The sequence below is a fragment of the Triticum aestivum genome, chromosome 2D, assembly GCF_018294505.1.
Source record: "Triticum aestivum cultivar Chinese Spring chromosome 2D, IWGSC CS RefSeq v2.1, whole genome shotgun sequence".
Classification (NCBI taxonomy): domain Eukaryota; kingdom Viridiplantae; phylum Streptophyta; class Magnoliopsida; order Poales; family Poaceae; genus Triticum; species Triticum aestivum.
The window spans coordinates 587,737,653-587,755,740 of NC_057799.1; the positions used below are offsets into that span (position 1 = coordinate 587,737,653).

Genomic DNA, 18,088 nt, shown 5'->3' on the forward strand with positions numbered 1-18,088 from the left:
CATGAAGCAGACCGAGATACTCCACTTTGAACAGGGGCCATATTGAATCAAGGACTTAATTATGTGGTCGCGACTAGTATAGGATCTCACATTAGGTGAGATCAATGAGACATTTTTTTTAAATACAAAACATGTTCAATACTTCTAAAAAAGTTTGTAGACACACATCAATTTTTGATGTACAACATCAAAAAGTCTTAGCTAATTTCAGTTTTTTTTTCAAAATGCCTAAATATGAATTTTTTGGTTGATCTCACCTGATGTCAGATGCTATACTAGTCTCCCCCGACTTATGTGTGCCTCTGTAATCAAACAGTAAAAAGCAACTACTTGTGTTGTTATTTTCTTTTCTTTGGATTACGTGCGTGAAAGCCTTCGAGCCTGGTAGCTAGGTCGTGAGCAGCAAAGCGCTACAGACATGGCTACCCCTCCACGCATTGAATCTGACGGTAGATTGAATTGAAACACCGGAAAGTTGCACGTGCTTTTACTTTCAGAGGGGACAACAAGATTAATTCAATATGGCGGATGGCAGCAATACCGTCCTCTTATTTATATTATGTGACGGAGGGAGTAGTACTCTCCCGTTCGATAGTGTAGTGTGTATATATTTTTTTAAAGGTTAAAGTTAAATTTAACTTTGACTAAGTCTAACGAGAAAACTATTTATATCTATAATAGTACAACGTATATAAAATATGAACTAAATGTTATGATGAATCTAATAATATATGTTTGCCGTTTTAGATGTAAATATTTTCATTCATAAATTTGATCAAAGTTGATAGGTATGACTTTTGAGAAAATCTATATGCACTATATTATGAAACAGAGGGAGTACCAATCGATTGTAAATGTCGGTACTCGTCTATAGCACGGATAAACCGAAATCATTCCGTGTTGTCGCACTTGCTACATGCAGGCCTGCAAAGACAGTACGGTTGAGTGCTTCCATCCATTACATGCTTTTCATGATTTCAAATTTCAAAACTTCTATTTAAATGTTTCAAACAAATCTGAATTCTTTTGTTGGTTTTCATGGGGATATGGGTCTCCGCTCGCTTTGCCGCGTGCCGTGCACCAGCACCAATATACATCCAGCTCGATTGCTGTCATGAGTGTGATGCGATGCGAGAGAAAGGAGAAGGAGAGAGCGAGGTTTGGTACCAGGGGGGCTTTGTCTGAGTTAGCATCCCATTCTTAATTTGTGCCTGGTAAGGGAGGTATGGAGCATCGATGAATATATTATTGGCGACGGTGTTTAAGCAACGTGTGCCTTTCAATGATTCGTTGCCAAAAGAAGACACCTACGGGCACTCCATCGCCATGATTCCCGGAGCGAGCAGAGCACAGCACACGGCGGCCCGACCGGACCGATCGTGGGCATATATTTCACGGTGCAGCAGTCTAAACTGTGTCCCCGACCGGGAAGCTAGCGATGGAGCCGACGGAGGACATCGAGTTCCTCTGGAAATGGCGCAAGTACCTGCTGCTGCTCGCCACGCTGGTTGCCAGCGTCACCTACGGCGCCGGCCTCAACCCGCCCGGCGGCGTGTGGTCCCAGGACCAGGAGGGGGGCACCAGCAACGCCCGCGGCGCCGCCGTCCAGCCACGGGCCCCGCCGCTCCTGCCCCCGGCGCCAGCGCCGGCGGTGTACCCGAACCGCGTGGGTGACCCGGTGCTGGTGTCGACCTACATGCGCCGCTACACCGCATTCTTCTACTGCAACGCCGCGGCCTTCGTTGCGTCCCTGGTCACCATCATGTTCTTGCTGGACCGGCGCATCAGCGGCAACCGCGTCGGCCTCACCGTCCTCCGCTCCGCCATGCTGCTCGACCTGCTCGCCCTCATGGCCGCCTTCGCCGCGGGGAGCTGCCGCGACGTCGTCGCGTCCATCTACATCTCCGCGCTCTTCGCCGTCGTCTTCGTCTACGTCGCCCTCCACGTCGGCGTGGCCTCCGCCTCCTCCGGCTCCAGCCTGCTACTTCTACTCGGGAGGAAGGCGCCCGACTCGTGTCCTTGGGACGCGGAGGAGAACAAGTACATCAGGGAGCGCCGCAAATTCCTCTTCCTCCTGGCCACCTTCGCGACGTCGCTGACGTACGCGGCGGGGCTGGCGCCGCCGGGAGGCTTCTGGACCAAGACCGTGGCCGGACACCGCGCCGGCGCCCCGCTGCTCCACGACGGGCGCTACAAGATCCGCTACCACGCCTTCTTCTACGCCAACGCCACCTCCTTCGTCGCCTCCCTCGCCATCATCATGCTGCTCATGAGCAGGACGCTGAGGGACCGCCTCGCCCGGTCTTACGCGCTGCTCGTGTGCGTCCTGGTGGAGCTGCTCGGCCTCATGGCCGCCTACGCCGCCGGCAGCTGCAGATGGCCCACCACGACCGTGTACGTCTTCTCCCTCGTCGGCGCCGTGCTCCTGTACATTGTGCTGCAGATGGCCATCGCCGTGTTCGCCATGGACATGTTCAAGAAATGGCGAGAAGCCATCTGTAATATAGTGACGACGTGCGCAGGCAAATCGGGGCCAAAGCAAGAGTAAGCGTAATTAATATTATTATTGTTTTGCTAACCAACTCTCTATGTCTACGGTATACACTATCTTATTCATAATTTCCTACGTACTACTGTATAGGATAGTGAAGCAAAAACGAGACAAGAAAATCGACTTGGACAATGGTCCAGAAGACAAGGTGGAGGCGTCGCGGTCCCTTGTTCTGCTGCTGGCAACCCTGGCGGCGACGGTGACCTACCAGGCTGGGCTGAGCCCGCCCGGCGGCGTCTGGCCGGAAGACGACGACCAAGGCCGCACGCATCACATCCCGGGGAACCCAGTTCTCCACGACATGCACTCCAAGAGGTACAAGGCCTTCTACCACTGCAACACGGCGGCGTTCGTGGCGTCGGTGGTCGTCATCATCATCGTCCAGAGCAGGCAGCTGAGCGCCGTCGGACGTGCCGCACTCAAGACGGCCATGATACTGGATCTGTTCAGCCTCATGGGCGCCTACGTCGCCGGGAGCTGCCGGGAGAAAGTCACCACCATCTACGTCGCCGCCCTCGCCGTCGCCGTCTTTGTCTACTCCATCGCCAAGGTCGTGGCGTTCACAGCTCAGGGGCGCCAGACCATGCCGATTGAATGTGTGAAGCGCTTGTCGGGGAGGCTTTCACGGTTGCTCAAACTCTCCTCCGACGAGCCGCCCCGGCCAGGAGGAGCAGAACCAGCGACACAAGGTCTCCCTGCCGTTGGCGCTGGCCACCGTCCGGACGAGCCGTCCTCGCAAGGAGGAGAAGACACACCTCAAGGAGCGGCGCAAGTTCATGCTCCTGCTGGCCTCCTTACCGACGACCAGAAGCAGTCCAAAGTCCTATCTAGTACGAGCAGCATTCAAGGTCCGACCAAATACCTCTCCTCATTCGCTTTACCGTTTATGTATTTTGGACTCATATGCATCACATGCTCTCCCTACGTTTCAAAATATAAGTTGTACTTATTAATTTTTCAATAGTCAAACTTCTCTCAACTTTGATTAAGTTTATAAAGAAAAATAGTAATATGTACAATAGTATCCGATTATTATCTTTATATTTTTTATGAAATATTTACCCTGTTTGAAAATAACTAGCGCGGTTTTAGTTCGGTAATAACTAATAAGTGACATGGTTTTTAATAAAAGCACGTTAGTTAACGGAGGAAGTATATTATCATTTTTTATCCATCTAAGTATTGTAGATGTTCATATATTCCATTATAAATTTTTATCCATCTAGTATTGTAGATGTTCATATATTTCATTATAAATTTTTATCCATCTAGTATTGTAGATTTTTTTAGAGAAAAGGCATACGCCTGACTTTATAAATAAAGCCACCAGGCAGAGTCACGACACAACCAACCAAATATCACATAAGTAGAGCAAAGTTTAAGAAGTATGAGTACATGGCAACCAGCCAAACATGGCACGCAGGCCAGCCAAGAGTCCAAAAGAACCGGAGTTTAAGCCATCCTCCTAGATCGCCGCAGCAGGGAAGAAGCCGTAGATCTCATCTTAGATAACATGTCATCGAAAGCCTCTAAATCCACTTCCTTAGTCAATGATCTCCACTGCTGCAAAAAGACATTGGCTTTAAATAAGCAATTCACAGGGTTAGCCGGGAAAATATGTTCGATAGTGAACTTGTTTCTAGTAGTCCACAGCGACCAACAAATCGCTGCCCAACCAACCCAGAATACCCTCTTAGACCGTCCTGATAAAGTACTGACACAGCGCCGCATGTCCTCGAAAGAAGATGGATTCCAATTAACATGAAGCCAAAGTCTAATACAACTCCAAAGGAATTTAGCCAAAGAGCAATGAAAAAATATGTGCTCGGTGTTTTCAAGAGCCCCACATAGAGCGCATCTATCAGAGCCCGGCCCGTTCCTCTTCCTAATTTGATCAGCCGCATGGAGTTTACGGCGGAAAGCTTGCCACAAGATAAAATTTATCTTAGGAGGGATACGTGCCGACCAAATATCCTTGAATTTCACTATACGGGCACCCGAGATAAGTTTGGCGTACGCGGATTTAACTGAGAAACGCCCCAAAGCAGAGTGAGGCCAGACAACCGAGTCATCTTCCTCCGAGAGCAAGGGGAAGCAGGTAGTAAGACGTTGCCAATCATCCAACTCCACAGGAGAAAGGGTTCGCCGGAAGTCAAGGTCCCAATTGTGAGCCGAGAGCTCAGAGATAGAGATCTCGGGAGCAGCGCAATACGAGAACAGGGTCGGGTAGGCCACCGCGAGAGTGGTATCCCCAACCCACCAATCTAACCAAAAGCGAGTGGATTTACCATTCCGAACTACAAACTTAACGAGGGACCGGAAAATCGGGCGAACTTTAACAAGCTGACACCAAAACTAAGAACCACCAGAGGAAGAGGCGAACATGGGGCTCGAGGAGGGGAAGTACTTAGCTTTGAGAAGAGAAAGCCAGGTGGGGCGCTCCTCGAGGAACATAATTTTCCACCACCATTTTATCATGAGGCACTTGTTCATGACCATCGTGTTAATGATGCCTAGGCCCCCCATGTTCTTAGGCCTACAAATTAGATCCCACTTAACCATCCTATATTTGCGCTTATTGTCAGAGGAGTTCCAGTAAAAAGCACCCCTATGCTTGTCGAAACCAGCGTGAGTCCCTCCGGACAGGAGATAAAAGCCCATTAGAAACATCGGAAGGGAGGAGAGGCACGCATTAGTGAGGGCGACCTTGCCCGCCTGGGAATTGTAACGGCCTCTCCACGGCAGGACTCTGTTCCCTACTTTAGTCACTGTCGGGGCAAAGTCTTTTGCCAATAGCTTGAGAGGGGAGATTGGGACGCCCAGGTATTTGAAAGGATAAGAACCAAGGGAGCAGTTCAGAAGATGCGCCACTCTCTGAGCTTCAGAGTCAGGTACCCCAGTCACAATTACTTTGCTCTTTGAAAAGTTAATTTTAAGACCCGATAGCGTCTCGAAGCATAGGAGAAGGAATTTCAGGTTCGTGAGGCTGGCCTCATTAAGTTCCACCATAATAATGGTGTCGTCCGCGTATTGAAGGTGAGTGATGCCATTGGGGATCAAGTGAGAGCTAACAGGTGTAATGTGACCAGCACTAGCTGCTCGAGAAAGGATATGAGAAAGAGCATCCGCAACGAAGTTAAAGAGAAGGGGGGACGCCGGATCTCCTTGTCTAAGGCCCCTACCGTTAGCAAAGAAATTACTAATCTGTCCATTAACCGCCACAGCCGTGTGCCCTCCCGAAACGAGCTGCATAAGACGGTGAACCACCTCTCCCTCGAAGCCTTTAGCAAGAAGAACTTGGCGAAGAAAATTCCAGCTCACCGAGTCATAAGCCTTCTCGAAATCAAGTTTAAGAACCACTGCCTTAGTGCCCTTGGTCCGCAGGTCATGGACAATCTCATGCAAGCAAAGAACACCATCCAGAATAAATCTACCCTTTATGAACGCCGATTGGAAAGGACTGATGACGCGATGGGCGATCGGAGACAGCCTAGTAGCCAGGCCCTTAGCCGGGATCTTCGCGAAGTTGTTAATTAAGGCAATGGGCCTAAACTGGGTGATCAAGTCAGCACCTTTGACCTTAGGGATGAGAGTGAGCACCGTGTAATTCAATCTAGAGATGTCAACAGTTCCCAGCCAAAAGCCTTGTGTAATTGCCTGAATGAGGCCTTTTAACTGAGGCCAGAACTGCCTAAAGAAAGGAATGGAGAAACCGTCAGGCCCGGAAGCCGCGTTAGAATTGGCAGTTCGGATCGCATCGAAAATCTCCTCTTCAGAAGGGGGAATCATTAATCCCTCGTTTTCATCGCTCGAAACCTGTTCGAGGGGAGACCAAAAGGTAGGCGCCAACCTAAAACCCAGCTTGGGTTGAGCAGATAAGAGAGTAGAGAAGAAATGAACCACGTGACGCATAATCACAGATTGATCAGAGACCCTGACGCCCTCGATAAGGAGGCTATCGATCAGACATCTCCGACGTCTACCATTCGCGATGGCAAAGAAGTAGGCCGTGGGCGAGTCACCCTTTAAAGTCCAATTAGTAGTGCCTCTTTGCTTCCAATACACTTCCTCGTGACGACGAATACCCAAAAGTGCATCTTCAAGACCATAACGGGTCTGCCACTCGGCCGAGGAGAGGCCTAAGTTGTCCGCACGAGCATCAAGCACCTCTATTTGAGCAGCCAACCAAACTTTGTCATGCCTTGACTCAGCAAAGTGATTTTTAGACCAACCCCGAAGGAATCTACGAAGAAAATAGGAGCATTGATGCCAGTCGTCCATCGGACCAAAAGGTCGGCGGTTAGAAGACAGGAAAGACGAAATCTTTTGCGCAATCAAGTCAGCGAAACCCTCCACATGGAGCCAAGAGGCATCGAACTGAAACCTCGGGAAGGCAACCGAACGAGTACCATCATCAAGAATCAGAGGGGAGTGATCCGAGCCCACTATAGCCAGGGCTCTGAGAATGACACGGGGAAACAACGAATCCCAACTAGGACACAAGAAAACCCGATCAAGGACAGAACGAATGGGAGCAGTTTGGCGATTCGTCCAGGTGTAACGGGCCCCGATCCTAGGGATTTCACGGATCGCCGTATCTCTGATGAAAGCATTGAACGCGTCGGCCAGCGGCCACGAGAAGTTAGAGGTACTCTTATCCGAAGGGTAGCGCATCAAATTGAAGTCTCCCCCAATCAATAGTGGCAGCTCACAGGATTCAATTTTATTGCGAAGTTCATCCAGAAAAATATATGACATAGAATGATCAGCCGGACCATATACCACCATGATTTCTAGTAAAGAGTTAAGGATTCGGTGAGAAACCACTGTGTTAGCCCAAAAAATGCCATGATCAAAAGCGACAAAATCAAAAACATCTTTCTTAGTGCCAAGAAGAATACCACCCGAATGACCAACAGGGGCCACAAAGTTCCAATCGAATCTATCTGTCCCAGCAACGGCCGAGAGTTCATTTGGGGAGAAGGAGGGTTTGAGAGTCTCGACAAGACCAATGATATCAACATTTTCAGAACAAACCAAGTCTTTTAGCTGGTCCCTGCGCCCCCTAGCGCCGAAACCCCTAATATTCCAGAATAGAGCCTTCATCTAAAAGAGAGGTTTTTAATTCTAAGGCTCGACCTGCTCGGAGCCTTGCAGGTTTTAGCATGTTTCCCAGCCCCACGTTTAGAAGCAGTCGGGGGAGCCTGACTCCTGTCAGATCCCCCCTCATCCCCACCGGCCACAACCAATGGGGCAATCGATCCCAGCCCAGCCTCCTTGGCTTTAGCGATGTCAGCCTGAGCTATTTCATTAGCCCTAATAACGCCAAGCAATGAAGAGGGAGAACCCAAACTAGCGTCAAAGCAAATACCCACATCATCTCAAATACTAAGCAAATGTTCATCAGATTGAGACGGAAGCACTAAACGAACAGGAGAATGAACATCGGGGTTAGAGGAGGGGGGCATGGACGCGAACCTGAAGGAGGTAGATCCCGAGCGGCCCGATCAGCCACCCGCTCGCCGCTGTTGGAGACGCGACCACTCTTGCGAGCCGTGGATGCCGGCGAGCGCAACGGCGCATGACGAGCAAGGCAGGGAGATGCCGCAGCAGAAGACGGGCCCGAGGCCGTACCCAAGTCAGCATCCAGCCTGCGGCAGAGCCCAGCCGCAGACTGCCTTGAATCACCAGACGCCCTGCTTTTAGCAGAGTATTTCTTGACCGACGACTTCTTCTTCTTCTTGGAGGCTAAGGGGCCAGCCGGGGGCAAGTCTTCAATGCCTGAGAGGGATGGAGAGGCAGGGCGGGCTGGAAGATTAGAGCACACCACCGAAAATGGAGTTCCCTTCGCCCCACCAGAAGCCGCAGCCCCTCCAACCGAGTCCGGCAACGAATCATTAGCCCCACGGCCGACCGGAGCATTCTCCTTCAACAGGTCCTGGTCTTCTGGAGAGAGCCCGTCCCACTCCGACTGGGTAAAGCGCTGATCATTGCTATGCATAGAATCGTCCGAGCAGCCGTCACCATCCTTGCTCTTGTCATCATTGCCGGAAGCAGAGGGCGGGGGAGGAGGCGGGGGCGACACCGGACCCGAGTCACCCTCCACCAGGACCCTGAGCCAGAAGCCACCAGCCGAGGGGAAGACATCAATGGAGCCACGGATACAGAGGGGATCCACACACCACACCCGCAGACGGACCGGCCCGAGGATAGCCAAAGACTCATGATCAACCTCAATAGGTTTGCCGATTAGCACCCCGAAAGCCATCAGAAACGCCGTGGAACGCAACACAGGAGGGAGGGACATCATCAACTAGAACCCATACATCAGACAGGGAGGAGATAGCCTTGGAGCCATTAGATGCAGCCTTGACCGAGACAACCAATTGGTTCAGAGGCAACGTGAAGCTAGTACAGGAGGAAATCATGCGGAGGCTTTCCTTGGAGGGGAAAGTCGCAGCAAACTCAAAGTCTGAAAGCTGACGGATTTGCCAGTTCCACCCTCCCTCATCCCACAACCGGAGCTCATCAAGAAGAACCTGGGATGTTATGCGTTTGGACTAGACAGAGATGATGCCAACGTTGGAGAGCGCTGGAATAGGAGCAACGGCAGGAACCTCCCTATCTAAGGCGAAGAAGGAGCACCCAGGAAGGCCAAGACCATAGTGGACAAAGGCAGGAGGCTTGGTACGGTTCTGACAATCCATAGTGAGATGACCATCTTCCCTACAGATGAGGCAGAAGGGGGGGTTTTGGCATTGGGACTGAAAATGACCAGGACGGTGACATGCGAAGCAGGTGAGAGTAGGATTGGCGACCTGAGATTGAGGAGGAGCGCGACCAGGACCACAAGGGGGAGGGGGGAGAATACGATCACCAGCCGCGCCGGGCCCAGATCCGACGCCCCGCCCAGCAGCAGCGCCAACGGGACGGCGGACCGGCGCCCCCGACGCACCTCGCGGGACGAAAAGCGACGGACCCCCACCAGCCACCGCCGGAGCCCGCACCGGACCCACCACCCAGGGGAGCAGCACCATGCGGAGGAGGCGGCGGAACCGGGCTAGAAGAGCCAGCCCAACTGCCCGCGGCCGCCAGCTCCCAAGGATCAGCAACGGCCGGAGGAGCGCCATGCAGGGGCGGCGAGGGATCCACGGCCCAGAACCAGAGGCGCGCGGGACGAGCCGGCCGCCGCTGACCCCGCCTCCGGAGCGAGCGACGCCTGGAGCTTAGCGCGCAGCACAGCTTCATACTCCAGATCGGTCGCCGCCTCGCCAGATCCATCACGCCCCCGCTTCTGGCCGGAGACGGCCTCGCTTGAGGACCCACGCGAATCCATCGCGACCACCGCCGCAAACGAATGGGAAAGGGGAGGAGGAGCAGATCGGGAGAAGAAGCGAATGGGGAGGCGGCGACGACGCAGATCGGAAGAGGAGGCAGGAAACCCTAGAAATGGGGGAACCGACCCCTTCCGGATCCATATATACCCGGACCGAGCCAGGCCCGGGCCGACAGGGAGGGCCGAGGGGGGAGGAGGGGACTGGGCCTGGGCCATCCGCAGCCCAGAGTCCAGGGAAGGGAGGGGGAAAAACGGTCACGCAGGCCAGGGCAGGCACCGACCCAAGCCCACCAGGCCCATCAAGCGGCACAAGGGCCCGCAGCCCAGACACAGAATCCACCACCAACCCCATCTCCAGATCTAGGTCAGGCGCCGGCGCCGATGGCGAAGCCGGAGCCGACCCCCTAGAGAACGAACAGGCGGGGAGGACCACCGGAGGGGAGGACGGAGAGGAAGCCGCAGCCACCGCCCCCCCCCCCCCCCACCCCCACCAGAGCCCAGAGGCCCTCGAACCGGAGACCAGGCTGCAGCACGGCGGCTCCCACGGGAAACGTGACGCTAGCCATCCTCCTCCACCACGACACCGGCAAGCCGACCGCGCCCGCCAGGTGCGAACTTCCGACGGCGGCCCGGGGCCGAAACGACGGAGAGACCGCCCGCAGGGACCAGACGAGGAGGGGGAGGAAGAGCCTCAGAATCCGACCCCGAATCATCCGAGTCGAGAGCCCAGAACCTGTTGGCCCGAGAAGGAGCGGGGAGGACGGAGCGAGGCAAGGGGGCCGGGGCGGAGGAGGGGGCGGGGCGCGCCGCCGAGGGGGAACAAGGAGGAGACAACAGGGAAGAGGGGGGGGGAGGCCGCACGAGACGAGGCCGCCGCCAGAGGGGAGGAGGGGGAGGGAGGCGTCGCCAGGGGAGAGAGAGGAGAGGGGAAAGCCATCCTTCTAGTATTGTAGATGTTCATATATTTCACTATAAATTAAGTCAAACATTCACTTATAAATAACTAATACACCTTATATTCTAGAACAGTGCTGCTCACATGTGTAGCGAATTTAAGTTGCCTGTAAAGGTCTCACCGCCTCTTTTTAGAGGGAAGGACAGAGTGTGTATGCATGCATCTGCCATTCCAGTGAAAAAGTTGCTCCCTCCGATCTATTTTAATTGACAATAAATTAGTACAAATTGTCACTAATTTCGTACTACACTTAATATGGAACGGAGAGAGTACAATTTTATACAAAATAATTGACAGTTAATACGGATAGGAGGGAGTAGCATTTTTTTCTTAGTCATTTTTAGATGCTTCATATATTATAAATCAAAGAATTATTTATTGATGTTTATATATATATGGACCCGAGGATACTCTTTTCGAACAAGACTATTATTGAATATATTTTATACTCATTTAACTTTTACGGTTTCTGACATTTGTTGAAATAAATTTCACTTGCAATTTATTCTTGAAGAAACCCAGCCAGGCTCTGAGTCCGAGGGAAAGCATACTCTTGAAGAAAACCTCGAGAACAAGCGTGTTATTCTTGAGAAAAAAAGCCTCGAGAGGAAGCGCAAGTTCTTGCTGCAGCTCGCCATCCTCGCCGCTACCGTCACGTACCAGACCGGGCTGAACCCGCCGGGTGGGTTCTGGACGGAAAGCAATGGGGTCAGGAAGGTCACCGCCGGTGACCCAATCCTCCTCGACTACTACGGGGTCAGGTACCAAGTGTTCTTCTACTGTAACGCGACGGGGTTCATGGCTTCCGTTGCCGTCATTCTCCTCTTGGTGAACCAGACGCTGTCGAAGCAGGGCATTCGGAGCAACGCGCTCCACGTCTGCGTCATGGTCGGGCTTCTAGGCCTCATGGGTGCCTATGCCACCGGCAGCTGCCGGAAGCTGCGCACCTCCATCTATGTCTTTGCGCTCGTCGCTGCGGTGATCGCCTTCCTCGTCCTGGAGATCCTCTTCTACCTGTACGCGGACCGCCGCAATCTGTCAGAGCAACCATGGGTTCCGCAGTGGCTGCAAAGGCTGCTCGAGCCGCTATCTTCGGCGCCGATGGGGCCGGATGATGAGAACGACAAGGACAAGGTCTCCGCCTCCAAGCGACTGCAGCAGAAACGACGCCGCGTGAAGTACGAGAAACGCAAGTCCCTGATGCTGCTTGGCATCCTTGCGGCGAGCGTGACGTACCAAGCAGGTCTCGCGCCTCCCGGCGGCACGTGGGGCGACGATGATAACGCGTCATCACCGTCCCCCTCGCCGTCGCCCTCGTCGCTGTCGCCATCACCGTCGGCTGCGTACATCTCCGTCGCCGGCAACCCGATCCTACTCGACACCAACGCGGCACGGTACCAGGCCTTTTTCTACTGCAATGCAACGTCATTCGTCGCCTCCGTCGTGGTCATCATGCTGGTGCTGCTGCGCACCGTGAAGAAGAAGCGCGGGGCGCCGCTCTGGGCGATGCAGACCGCCGTGGTGCTGGACTTGTTGGGCTTGCTGGGCGCCTACGCCGCCGGCAGCTGCAGAGACTGGGAAACGTCCGGGTACGTAATAGCGCTCGTCGCCGTGGTGGTCGTCTTCATCACGATCTACGTGTTGCTATCATTCGACGCGGTGCTGGGGAAGGCTAAGCAGCTCACTGTATGGAAGTACTTCTCTGACAAGAAAGAAAAGTTGTTGAAATACCTGGGAAGATGCAATGATCATCCTGGGTGGCCGGTGCCAGTCACTAGGGTGTAACTAATTAAGTCTCCTTGTTTACATTCCTCTCATTTGTTTTTTTATTATTACCTTGTATTTTTGTTCTTTCTGGTTATTCTCTTGATTTGAAATGCTGCTGATCGGACAACTTGTGTCAGATTTTGGTTGTACACTCTCTCTGTCCTCCGTGTGTGGGTTACAAACTATGTTGGATTCGCCTAGTTTGGCTTGTATATTTTTTAGTTATTCAATTGTTTAGTTGGAGGGGATTATGTTGACACGTTTTTTTTGTCTCATACGTAAGACCGAGGAAAAACTATTTCCGAGTCACGTAGTGATGGTTTTCCGGTATAGTTTTATATGGTAGTCCTATAGCGACATCAAGTTTTGGATTGAAGAAATAGAGGATCAATTCGAAAACATCTCGGTAGTTGAAAAGGCAACCCTAAAACCTTATTATCTGTCGGAGAAAGAGAGGCACAACACAACAGACTCAGAGGGTTTATATACCTTATCGATAACTCAAACCGGAGGTGGTTCCCCGGTGTAAACCGACTCCAATACATCCAAGTCGGAGGCGGTTTTGCATCTGGAACAACCTCTAATAGTGGGTCAGCTCATTGGAGGCCGACGGTTTTACTTTTCTAAATCGCCTGAGCATGCTTGTTAAAGGAAGATAGAGGTTTTATTCCTCGGATCCGCCTCTGTGCATGTCCAGCGATCGCCTGTAATTGCATGTCTATCGGTCCCGCGCAACATGCCTGTCGGTCGGGTGCAACTGTGCGAGCAAATTTGCCGGTTATGTGCAACTGTGTATCCTAGCGGCGCACCCGTGCACAACTGCATGGCAACTAGTTACGTGCAACTATACAATTTTTTTTGTAAGAAATACAATGAAAATGTTGACAAAAACAAAAAAGAAAAGGGAAAAATAATATTGAAAGAAAGAAGAAAATAAAATAGGAAATAAAATCTATGCTAATATCACCTAGATGAGACTTAGTTTATTCTCTTTAGATTGGTGCACATGCATCACGTGTAGACACCTGGAGATTGGAGTTATCCAGCAGTGTAAGCCCCCTTTGTGTGGTGCGCGTACGTAAAAAAGCATGTGATTTTTTGCGGTGAATGAAGTACACTCATATCTCGAGAAGTAACTATTAGTTTAACACTTCACCTATATGTAAGTCGTTCGAATTTTCAATTTGGCCAGTCGATTTCCTCGCCGTCGATTCTTGCTCTGAGATTCGTGTTGTGCTTTTTCTCTAAACTGTTCTGTGAGCTTTTTTGGGCTGTTTTTCTTTGACTGACCTCATACTTGGGTCACTCAATTTCCTACTGGGCTGAAGCCCATTACCTATACCGCCCAACCCATCTCTCTTTCCTTTTTTTTCCCTTCTGTTTTTCAGTTTTTATGTGTTCTCCTTTTGTTATTAGTTTTTCTTTATTGAGTTGGTTTTAAATTTTTTGAGTTATTTTTGGGATTTGGGTGAGTATAGATGTATACACACAAATACTTTGTAATATGTGCGAAAATTACACTATTATTTGATTATTGCTTGCATACTACAAAAGTGTAATTTTGGTGCAAAGTTGCCTGCAAGTTTTTTTTTTACTTTTTTCATTATCTTTATTCTTAAAGCTTAATACCAATGGAGCTACTTCATTTGTAAATTATAAAATTCATTATTTTGATTTTTATTTATTTATTATTTCATTTTCTGTCTTCTTTAAAGGGTAAGATCAATACCACGAATTAATTCCTTCTCACTAATTTTTTTAATTTCCCTATTATATATATATATATATATATATATATATATATATATATATATATATATATATATATATATATATATATATATACAGTAATACTATTCATCACCCAGGTTGCAGAATAAGTGATTCTTCGTCCGAGGTAATCTTACGATCGCTTCATAAATAAATTACATTTAGAATACAAATAGTTACATTCATATTGATTCACTACGTAAAATTTGGTATAAGAAAACAAAAAAATAGGTTATAAGACTAGAAATATCGCATTTTATGTATGTTTTTACGTTCGTAACTTTACGTAACATAAAATATTTTTTACGGCAAGTATATATTTTCTTACGCTCTCTTTTTACGTATGAAATAAGACAAAATTTACGAAACGTAAAAATACGGTGCATTGATGTCAAAATAGAGAGGGGTGAAGAATAACTATTCCTCACCCAGGGTGACGAATAGCGCGACCCTAGTAATACTGTTCATCACCCAGGTTGCAGAATAAGTGATTCTTCGTCCGAGGTAATCTTACGATCGCTTCATAAATAAATTACATTTAGAATACAAATAGTTACATTCATATTGATTCACTACGTAAAATTTGGTATAAGAAAACAAAAAAATAGGTTATAAGACCAGAAATATCGCATTTTATGTATGTTTTTACGTTCGTAACTTTACGTAACATAAAATATTTTTTACGGCAAGTATATATTTTCTTACGCTCTCTTTTTACGTATGAAATAAGACAAAATTTACGAAACGTAAAAATACGGTGCATTGATGTCAAAATAGAGAGGGGTGAAGAATAACTATTCCTCACCCAGGGTGACGAATAGCGCGACCCTAGTAATACTATTCATCACCCAGGTTGCAGAATAAGTGATTCTTCGTCCGAGGTAATCTTACGATCGCTTCATAAATAAATTACATTTAGAATACAAATAGTTACATTCATATTGATTCACTACGTAAAATTTGGTATAAGAAAACAAAAAAATAGGTTATAAGACCAGAAATATCGCATTTTATGTATGTTTTTACGTTCGTAACTTTACGTAACATAAAATATTTTTTACGGCAAGTATATATTTTCTTACGCTCTCTTTTTACGTATGAAATAAGACAAAATTTACGAAACGTAAAAATACGGTGCATTGATGTCAAAATAGAGAGGGGTGAAGAACAACTATTCCTCACCCAGGGTGACGAATACTATTCATCACCCAGGTTGCAGAATAAGTGATTCTTCGTCCGAGGTAATCTTACGATCGCTTCATAAATAAATTACATTTAGAATACAAATAGTTACATTCATATTGATTCACTACGTAAAATTTGGTATAAGAAAACAAAAAAATAGGTTATAAGACCAGAAATATCGCATTTTATGTATGTTTTTACGTTCGTAACTTTACGTAACATAAAATATTTTTTACGGCAAGTATATATTTTCTTACGCTCTCTTTTTACGTATGAAATAAGACAAAATTTACGAAACGTAAAAATACGGTGCATTGATGTCAAAATAGAGAGGGGTGAAGAATAACTATTCCTCACCCAGGGTGACGAATAGCGCGACCCTATACATACATACATATATATATGCTTATTCTTGCATATTTAAAAGAACATAATTTTTGTGTATAATTTTGCAAAACTTTTATTTTTACATTTCTTTTGTTTTCTTTCTTCTTAAAGGGTAATAACAATACCACCAATTCATTCTTCCTTAGAAAACTCATTAGTTTGATAATGTTTTAGTTTTATTTCATATCCTTTCTTCTTAAAGGGTAATAACAATGCCACCAATTCGTTTTTCCATATGAAACTTCATTATTTGGATTTTTGTATTATTATTATTATTATATTTCTTCTTAATGGTAATATCAATGCAATTAATTCACTCCTTATGAAATCCCTTTTTGTGAAAATTCCACTATCGCATGCTTATTCTTTCATATTATAAAAAAATTGTGGATATTATGTTCAAACTTCATCATTGTTTGTTTTTTTATAATTTAGTTCTTCTTAATGGGTAATACCAATGTCGCTAATTCATTCTTCTTTAGAGAACTTCATTATTTTGATTTTTTTTCATTTTCCTTCTTCTTAAAGGGTAATACTAATAGCATTACTTCATTCTTTCTTAGACAACTTCATTATTTTTATTATTTGGATTCTATTTCATTTTGTTTCTTTTTGATAGTAATACCAATTTTTGTCATTGTTTGTTTTAGTTTTTTATTTTATTTATTATTAAAGAGTAATACCAATGCCACTAATTCATTTTCCCTAGAAAACTATAGTTTTTTTTAGTTTGTTTTTGTATTGGTACAGGGTGAAGAATAAGGGTAGAGAAAGAAGAAGGTGGCTCGACCTTTGGATCTTGATCGAGCAATGGAGATTATTTAACTAAACGCCCTAAAAATTTATGTGCCTATCAAATAATAGTCCCCATAAAAGGGATATATACTCACTAATTTTTATGCAATATGTGTGTGATTCATACAGCTTTCTAAAAAGTCCACTCCCATATACTTATTTTTGCTTATTATGAAACAATTCAATTTCTATGCCAATGGTGTGCAATTTTGTGCCGTTGTTTGTTTTACGTATCTTTACATTTTCTTTATTCTTCTAGGTAATACAAATGCCCTTAATTCATTCTTTCTTAGAACAAATTATGTTTTGTTTTTAATTTTGTATTAGCTTTGGCTTTAGTTTTTGTTTAATGAGTGTTGCATGCATGCAGTCATATTTATTTATCCAGCAAAATTTAGTTGTCAATGGCATGTATGTGTAACCCGTCGATGTATGACATGCCCAGGAAATAGCAAGCATCGTGATGCCAAAATGGTAGGTCATTTCATCCTCCTAAATTTATGAATGGTGCTTGGTGTGGGTTGGTGGTGCCCAGGCCTACACATTCACTTCATGAGTCTGGCCAAAAGAAAATTAGCATATGAAACATACACTTCACGGCCATCGATATTCGAAGTGGCATATACAGCAAATTAGGTAATCTGCGATTCTGTATTGGTGTTGAACTGCTTACGGGCAGGGATGTGGTTGAGGTTGTTGTCATGTGGTCTATGGAATCTGAAGTTCCATCTAAAAACTACTCCCTTTGTAAAGAAATATAAGAGCGTTCGAGGGCCCTTTCGCTCGAACCGACTCATTGGCTTTTCATTGATGCTGCCGTGTGTCAACAGAACCCACATGTACGTGATGAGTTCGCCGCCGATTGCCAGCTTCTGACGTAGCACGGCGGACAGCAAAATCCCCACCCGCATCTTGGAAGACCCTTCTAGCATAATCCATCCTGCAGGATCTTCTGCAGTATCTGAATCTCCAGCCTTCTTTCATCGGCAAGGATGTCAGCGTAGCAGATGGGTTCCCATCAAGGGCGGCCGTGGAGGGAAAAATTTCGTGTTTTGACCCTTTTGGGATACAAATTCAGGATCTGACCCCGGTTTGCAAAAAAATCGGGATTTGACCCTTTCGCTACCGCCAGGGGCTCTGGCGGTAGGGTTACACAGCCTACCGCCAGGGGCCCTGGCGGTAGGGTGCGACGGAGGGGGACGGCGGCCGTTTGCCCGAGCTGACGTGGATAAGTACCCTACCGCCAGATCCCCTGGCGGTAGGATGTGGCTAGGTTTTGCCTCGCAAACCTTCTGTAACGAAATATGAAAGGGCCCTGGCGGGGCTGGCGCTAGGCTCTCTA

The 18,088-nt window shown here is 47.7% G+C and overlaps 1 protein-coding gene across 1 annotated transcript; it reads left to right on the forward strand.

Annotated features, from left to right (window-relative positions):
• The first annotated feature begins 1,438 nt into the window (after positions 1-1,438).
• LOC123055983 (uncharacterized) lies at positions 1,439-12,627 on the forward strand. Its single transcript, XM_044479769.1, has 3 exons — positions 1,439-2,544; positions 2,642-3,399; positions 11,357-12,627. Exons 1-3 carry the CDS (start codon positions 1,439-1,441, stop codon positions 12,625-12,627), a joined length of 3,135 nt encoding a protein of 1,044 aa, XP_044335704.1.
• Positions 12,628-18,088: the final 5,461 nt, after the last annotated feature.

What these genes read in the sequence shown, in the direction of transcription:
- LOC123055983 (XM_044479769.1), top strand. Translation starts at nt 1,439, where the DNA reads ATGGAGCCGACGGAGGACATCGAGTTCCTCTGGAAATGGCGCAAGTAC. An exon ending in AAATCGGGGCCAAAGCAAGA is followed by an intron (nt 2,545 to 2,641) that starts GTAAGCGTAATT and finishes ACTACTGTATAG; the next exon opens with GATAGTGAAGCAAAAACGAG. An exon ending in TAGTACGAGCAGCATTCAAG is followed by an intron (nt 3,400 to 11,356) that starts GTCCGACCAAAT and finishes TTATTCTTGAAG; the next exon opens with AAACCCAGCCAGGCTCTGAG.